At 48.1% G+C, this 7,378-nt stretch overlaps 1 protein-coding gene across 2 annotated transcripts in view; it reads right to left on the bottom strand.

The window, feature by feature from the left end:
- Window positions 1-27: 27 nt before the first annotated feature.
- Window positions 28-7,378, bottom strand: part of zfpm2a (zinc finger protein, FOG family member 2a) — a 120,060-nt gene continuing 112,709 nt past the window's right edge. For both annotated transcript variants that reach the window (XM_005924246.2, XM_005924247.2), the window contains exons 6-8: window positions 4,882-5,088; window positions 4,055-4,282; window positions 28-3,697 (exon numbers count right to left, since the gene is read on the bottom strand). In XM_005924246.2, coding sequence (XP_005924308.1) covers window positions 1,158-3,697; window positions 4,055-4,282; window positions 4,882-5,088 — 2,975 coding nt within the window. In that variant the 3' untranslated portion in view covers window positions 28-1,157. The remainder of the gene's footprint in view (window positions 3,698-4,054; window positions 4,283-4,881; window positions 5,089-7,378) is intronic.

Here is a 7,378-nt window from a genome sequence, read left to right as displayed (position 1 = left end):
TGTGAAAGAAACACCAGAAAGCACTGGTTTATCCTGAGGATTTAAGTTTAATTATGACACCACATCAAAATAAAAATTTCCAACAGATCTGGAATTTAATTCCATCCATATACATGCATAGCAACAACGTTTTAAGAAACATTTTCTCCCATAATCAGGACATTGGAATGATCATTTTACATCAGTATCCCCCACTGACCTCCCAACCCATCTTGTTCGTCAGCAATAAACTTAATTCTTGTACAACTTGCTTTTTTTTTTTCTCTTTTTGTTTTTAAATTCCCAATGGGGTTACAAATAATTATATGCACAGTCCCCATTTCGTAATACTGCTTTCAGTAATGTTCCCTCATTTACAAAGTATTGCATTGAGAGCAAAATTTGAAAAAGGGAGACCAAAGTGTATCATCAAACAGAAATACGAGTACTATACAAGAATGCTGCCATCCTCATGAAAACATCCACATCTGAGTTGAAGAAAAGAGACAGGGACAAACAGCCACATATGTATGCAAAGCCATATGTATATGCCAAAATGTGAGATGCAGGGTTGTGCCAGGTGATCACCCCCACCCACCCCCCCAAAACGGCGGCTTTTTAAGGCTAACAAGTCATTAGTAGCAAACTGCAAGTGACATTTTGGCCATATACAGAAACTGGTACAGCAAATAAGAATACACAAGTGCCTCAGTAGCTATTTTTGTGTCTAAAATGCATCTCATTTTTGTATTGTCTATTGTTTCATTGAGCCTACATTACAGTGTAAACAATATGTGTGCTACACAAGAATGACTATACAATAACATTACAAACAACTCTGATATAAATTTCATTTTGAATTTAAATTAAGACCACTACTCCTATTAATACTGATTGTAAAATAAATTAATGTGAAAGTGGCACCAATATTATTCTTGATCCATTTTTCTTTTTCTTTTCTTTTCTTTTTTTTTTAAACCAATGGTTTTGCATTTGTAAGTCTTAAAACGATGAAAGAAGAAGCTTCTCTTGATTGTCCACAAGCAGCGGTTAGCACTGCATGATGCACTATTCCAGACACAACAGTGTACCAAAAAAAAAGAAAGGAGGAAAAGTCAGTAAGGGGGGGAAGGTGTCGGGGGAAGGAGCGAGGGGGAGGATGAAGAACGTGTCTTCTCTTATTTTACATGCTCGGCAGCATGTGACGAACAGTAAAACTTCTTATGGGTAATAAAGTTTGACAGGTTGTTGAACTGGATGTCACAGAGGCGGCAGTACTTGCCGCTTCCGGAGCCGTTCACGCCCTTATTGGCTGTGGGCGCTGCCTCCTCGTTTGGGGACTTGGAGGAAGGCGACATGTTCTCGTTGGAGTCGGTCTGATTTTCGGTGGCCCACGTCGGTGAGGGATTGGGGGGCTGGCTGTCTGGCTGGGGCTGGTTCTCTTGCTGCGGCGGTGCTGTGCCTGAACGCTCCTCGGACTTATGCCCCCCGTTGACAATGACCATGCCTCGGTTTTTGGGCAGGAGGGGAAGGGGTTCCTTGCCAGGGTGAGGGCAGCCGTTAGCAGCAGGCTGTGTGGCCTGCTCTCTGGTTGTTCCCGTCTCTCCTCCTCCAGCACCTCCTCCCCCATTAACACTTTGCTCCTGTTCACCGGTCTCTCCCTGCACCGCTGGCCCCCCGTAGTCAGTTGGTTTTATCCCAAAATACGGCGATATTTGCTCAGGACCTTTGACCTTCTTTATTGCTCCAGGGTAGAGGCAGTGGGGCAGAAACATATTCTTGCTGTCCTCTTTTGATGGGATGAGCTGGGGTTCAGCGAAAGACTTGAGACCCGGCACGGGCCCCAGGTGTGGAGGAAACATGCCTCCATTCTGCACCATCACCTTCCCGTTGCCATTCTTCTCACATTTGCCTGGGTTCTTATCGTAGACTTCATCCGGGTTACCGCTGCTTTCACTCTTCACATCTGGGAACATGGTCGTCTCCAGGCCGCCGCTCTCATTGTGCTGTTGTTGCTGTTGTGGCTGCTGCTGCTGTGCGGCAGTGGCGGCGGCCGTTGCGGGGCAAAAGTTCTGTTTGTGCGCCAGGTAGTTCTCCACTTTGTTAAAACTTATCTTGCACACTGCGCATTCATGATAGTCCAAAAGTCTTTTGGGAGAGCTACATGACTTGTCGGATACCGGCGAGCATTTTTTGCTAAGGTCAATGGGAGCGTCCAGCTCCTGTGGCTCCACGATGTTGCATTTGGGAGCCAGAACGGGTTTGGTGACAGTCAGAGATGCCTCCAGGTGTTTAGGTACCATACTTGGGAACATATCACAGCGGGGATGGAAGCGGTCTGAAAGGCTCTCTACAGCTTCCTGGGATGTGCAAGGGTTCATGGGAGGAACCCCAAGGAAACCTGGCTGACCCATAGGGGGCCTCTGGTGGTCCTGATCCGGGAGACACATCTCATACATCTTCCTGCGCTTACGACTCCTCATGGTTCTCTGCATGGAGGGCACCTTGTTGGTGGGCATGCGTTTCATGGGGGGATCATGACGAGTGGCGCAGTAGTACTGCTTGTGGACCATGTAGGTCTCGTGACGACTGAACGTGATATTACAGGCGTCGCAAGTCGTCTTGGTCGGATCGTTGTCACTTTCCACCAAACCTGTGCTGGGGCTCTTCCCCTCCATCTGCTTGTCATTCAGCCTCTCCTCAGCCCCAGTTGGCGTGGAGACCTTCTTCACCTGTCCTGCTAGATCCTTATCGGGGCCTTTAGCCCCAGCGTTGATCATGTCCAACACGCTGGAGTTCAGGCAAGCTGACTGCATGAGGTGGCTGTCAGCCTCCGACGGGTGGCAGCCGGCCAACATGCTAACAGAACTGTGACCGCTGTTGGGGCTAACCGCCTCGGGGACCTTATCCGAGAGGGCAGAGAAGTCGGGGGACTTGGCCATGTGCTGCCAGCGGCTGTTACAGTAGTGCTTTTTGTGGACCAAATAGTTGTCCAGGTTGCTGAAGGTGATATTGCATTCAAAACAGGTGGCCCCTTTGGGCATAAGAGGACTGTAGATGACAGGGGGGTAGCTGTTCCCTCCGTGGCGCAGCCTCCGGTGAACTAGCTCTGACATTTTAGCCAGAATCTCAGAAGCCTGCGGGACTACTGAAATGTCTTGGGAGAACGCAAACTGAGACAAGAAGGGGCCCATGGGAAATGTAGGCATGTTATGCTGCACAGGGGAGGAGGCCAGTCGGGGGCTGGAGGGCTCAGACTTGATCCTAGTGTAAGAAAAACTGGCTTTGCTGCCTGGGTGGGCCTCTCCCTTCTGAACAGACAGCATGGGCTTCTTCTCAGTCTTGTCAACTTCCCCGTCTGTGCTGGTCTCCTTGTTGAGGGTCCCTTTGGGACTTCCGAGCAGAGCGTCCTTCCTGTTGGCCAGCTCAGTGCGGGCCTGCTGCTGCTGCTGCTGGAGGCTTTCCTCCGGCCCCCTGGGGGAGTGCTCTGTGCCGTTACCTTCCCTGTGAAGTTTGCTGCCGTGCCCATGTAAGTCCTGATGCTGTAAGAGTTCCCTGTGGCTCTGGAAGCTGATATGGCAGTGATTGCATCTGAAGGCCGCCTGTGACAGGTGAGACATGATGTGATGCTGGAATGTAATAAGAGAATCTGCCGTGTAGTTACAGATTGTGCATTTCAAGCTGGTGCCAGGAGGGAGGCTCTCTTCCATTTTGACACCTGTGAAGGAGATAAAAGGGAAAAATGCTCAGAATCTCGCCTCCCACTTCTCCTTTAGAGTTAACTGTAGAAACCATCAAACACTCATGCATTATGCCAAGCTTATTCCCATCCACTCTATTTTTTATGGCTCAAGGATAAACTGTCAACTATACCAGCTGACAGTACGATATGTATATTCCTCAAAATATATGACAGTTGGGGGTTTTTTTCAAGCCAGCCTAAAGACCATGTGAATAAATGCAGGCTTTCATTTAATATTTAGTGAACTTTGGCTTTTGGGGGATCCATACATTAAAAAAAAAGAAAAGAAAAAAGATATCTGTTGCCTCTCTGACCCATGACCTTAATACTCACCACTGTGCGAGGTGCTCAAGTGCATTTCTAGGGCCCTGGGTCCGGAGAAGCTCTTATTGCACTGTGGAAAGGGACAGATACTGGGGGTCTGGTGTGGGCCACTGTCATTCTCCTCCACCACCGTCTCTGGCTCCCTCTGCCGCCCGCTGCAGTAGTACATGAGATGAGCCTGCAGGTTCCTCTCGCTCCTAAACCAGATTCCACATGCTTTGCAGGGGAAGATGTCCTCTGGAGAGGGGTGGGGAGACAGAAAGGGACAGAGGGGATGTGACATCAGGATACAAACAGCACTTTTATATTTACAGATAAAGGGCCTGCGCAAGCTCCTCTCATACGTCTACAGTCCTGCCTCTCAAAGCCTGCGTTAAAGGCTTTTCCACCAAATCCTCGGCTGCAGCATATCGCTGTGTTGCTACCAGTGGGTTGGTGCCCTTTCTCAAGGGCAAACAAGAACACTGGACCATCTGCTTACAGAAGCCTCCCTGTCGAGCTGAACCCAGATAGCCCTCGCTAAGTAAACAAACACACTATTTGCATGAGGCGTGTATTTTGCAATTAACACGTTAGTTCGAGCCTCAGTGTGTTTATGTGAACCCCCCCAAACTTGAAGGTCGATGGCTCTTATCTCCAGCGCAGAGACTCATCTGGGTTAATCTACGCCCGGGCGGAGACGACGCTCCTTGTTAAGCAGGTGACTGAGTGCAGGCTGTGGACTGGTGTGTGTGTGTGTGTGTGTGAGAGAGACAGAACAGGAGTGCGATTGTGCATGTCTAAACAAAAGCACATCTCGTTCCAGCTCCGGTGCCGGTGCATGTGCAGACACTCACTGTTGACGATGGCAGTGGGCAGGATGGAAGCCATGGCGGCCTGCTGCGGCAGGAGCTGGATGCTGTCCAGCAGCCTGGCTGGGTACATGCCCTCACTCAGAGACATGTGGTTCACCGGCTGCAGACGGGAGTCAAAGTCCACCGCAAACGCCACCAGCTCCTCGCCCTCCATCATGTTCTTGGTGGTAGTGCACCACAGTTGGCCACCTGGACAAAACAGGAGATAGAGGAGACGTTTAAACGCCTGCTGCGAGGGAGGAGAGAGCGCAGTTTCGTGCGCGCACGACTAATTCTGGTCTTAAATGTCAGAGCATTACGCAGACGGAGAAATGGTAATTGCTTGCGCACAAGTCAAACACTTGAATGGGTGTTGCGTAACTGCGGAGCTTGAATGAATCATCCTGAAGTCTTGATAGTATTCTTAAATAACAAATCGTCAGAAATACAAAGGGTCAGGTCATCAAAATGACAAAAAAATAAACCAGAACGGAAAGTTCTTAGCAGGAACATGTGTTTTCTAAAGTCAGCGCCAATATTACTCTTGATAACTGTCAGCAAGCTGGCAGCAGTTTTTAGTGCGACAGTTTTTCTTTCTTTCTGCTGTATCAATGAAAACACTGAGATGTGTAGATTCTTCGCACTCTCCTGAAAGACACTCGCTTTTTTTAAATGTCATTTTTCAGCACCGTGAGCAGGGTGACTGTTTACGTTGGCGTGAGGGCACAAATCTCGCGTACTTTTATTTTCTCGATAATTTTGGTGAATATCCTTCATCTTTTTTTTTTTTACTGCCACTCAAATTTCTTTCAAGGCTCCTGGCACTCATATCCAGAAGCAAAGTGCACCTCAGCTGGGCTAAACTGTAGTCTAGAGTGCTGTAGTCAGCTAGAACACTGAGACAGGGCCTCCATAATATTAGATTGTTGTGTTTTGGGATTAAGCATTCCTCTGAAATCTTCTGAACATATTCATTAAGTCGGAGAAAGGGTGGGGTGGAGCGGTGTGCAGGAGGAAGCAGGGAGGGAGGGTGGCAGAGGGAGAGAGTGAAGGTTTTAGCTTAGATAATATTTATCTCAGCACATGACAGGCTTTTCAGCTGCACTTCATTTTCCATTGAAGAGATTAAAGTTTTTAATATGACTATTTACAGAAATCTGGCTGGGGAGATAACAACAAACTATGATACGCCGCCGCTAAATGGCAGAATTAGGACATTGTTTCTGAGGAAAGCTGGACAATTAATTAAAGCGTGCTGTTAGCTTTCAAAGATGTGCAAACATACCGACGGAGTGTCAGGCTGAGAAGGGGGGAGGCGGCGACGGGAGACATGTGATTTGAGCCCTGGCTGATGCGGAATAAAGAGAGTCCTGAGGAGAGGTGTGAAGGCAGGGGGACACTGCTATAGAAAGCCCCGGCACATGTGCAACACTGATTACTCATGTTTACACAAAACCTGTGAATCACCAGGTTTAAAACCGCCCTGCAGACACGGCGAAGGTGCAAGAAGGAGCAATCCACTTTTCTGTCTGTTTATTAGAGGCACGGCCACAGAGACGGAGCCGCCAAGTCTTTACGCCGCCACGGCACGCGTTACGTCCAAATCGCTGTTAAGTCTGCAGAATGAGGTGCCCCGTTATTTCAACAGGAAATTGAATATTTAAGATTTCGCATCACTGTCCTGATTAAAACCTCTCTAGCCCTCTCCTATCTGCTGGTGAAGCACTGGAAATTAGACCAGCACAAATGTGTCAAAGGACTGAAATGGTATTAAAATATGCTATCTCTCAAAGTCCCATTTGTGTGCACACTTCCCCTTCCCCTTGAGTGTGTGCGTGCATGGGCGCGTGCGTCCCAGCGCCACTTTAAAGAGCAGTGCCTATCTGTCGTCCAATCTGCTGTGACGAGACACACACTTCAGGCCGCTCCACTTCATCGTTTTGATTCTGTCATACCACACACTGCCTGGAGAGGCCCTTTGAATTTTTATCTCCTAATTAAAATAACAAAACTCCTCTCCACTGTCTGCCCAAGTTACCATCAAGGTAGATACAAACTGCCACTGACAATGGCGGTGGAATATATCGCAGCCATAGCCACAAAAAAAAAGTTTCTCTCCTCCGCGAGGATTCCTTAGTTCAAAAACGCGCTTACAAAGGGAATTACCAACGAGGCCTCGGCGCTCAGATACAAATCAGTGTTTTCTTGGGTGGGGTGGGGAAGATCAATCAAAATCAAAGATGCTGTATGCTCTCTCAGCTGAAAATGAAGCAGATTATGTGGAGTCTGATGGAAATCTTTCGCCTTTTTTTTTTTTTAAACTGCATTTTCATGGAGGAATATGCGCTCAGATTGCATCCCTTCAGCCAAGAATGCTACAGATCCATCTGTTGTGTGTGAGAATGCTGGGAGTGAGTTTTTTAGGACTGCATGTCCCAGTTTTAGTGAGCCGCACAAAACACAGAGGCAGCACTCTGCTCGTTCCACTCACTCACTCAAC

Source organism: Haplochromis burtoni, unplaced genomic scaffold, assembly GCF_018398535.1.
Source record: "Haplochromis burtoni strain Fernald_Lab_line unplaced genomic scaffold, NCSU_Asbu1 Contig_76, whole genome shotgun sequence".
NCBI lineage: Eukaryota > Metazoa > Chordata > Actinopteri > Cichliformes > Cichlidae > Haplochromis > Haplochromis burtoni.
Note: the sequence above shows the minus strand (reverse complement) of the source record. Positions and strands in the feature narration are given on the sequence as shown.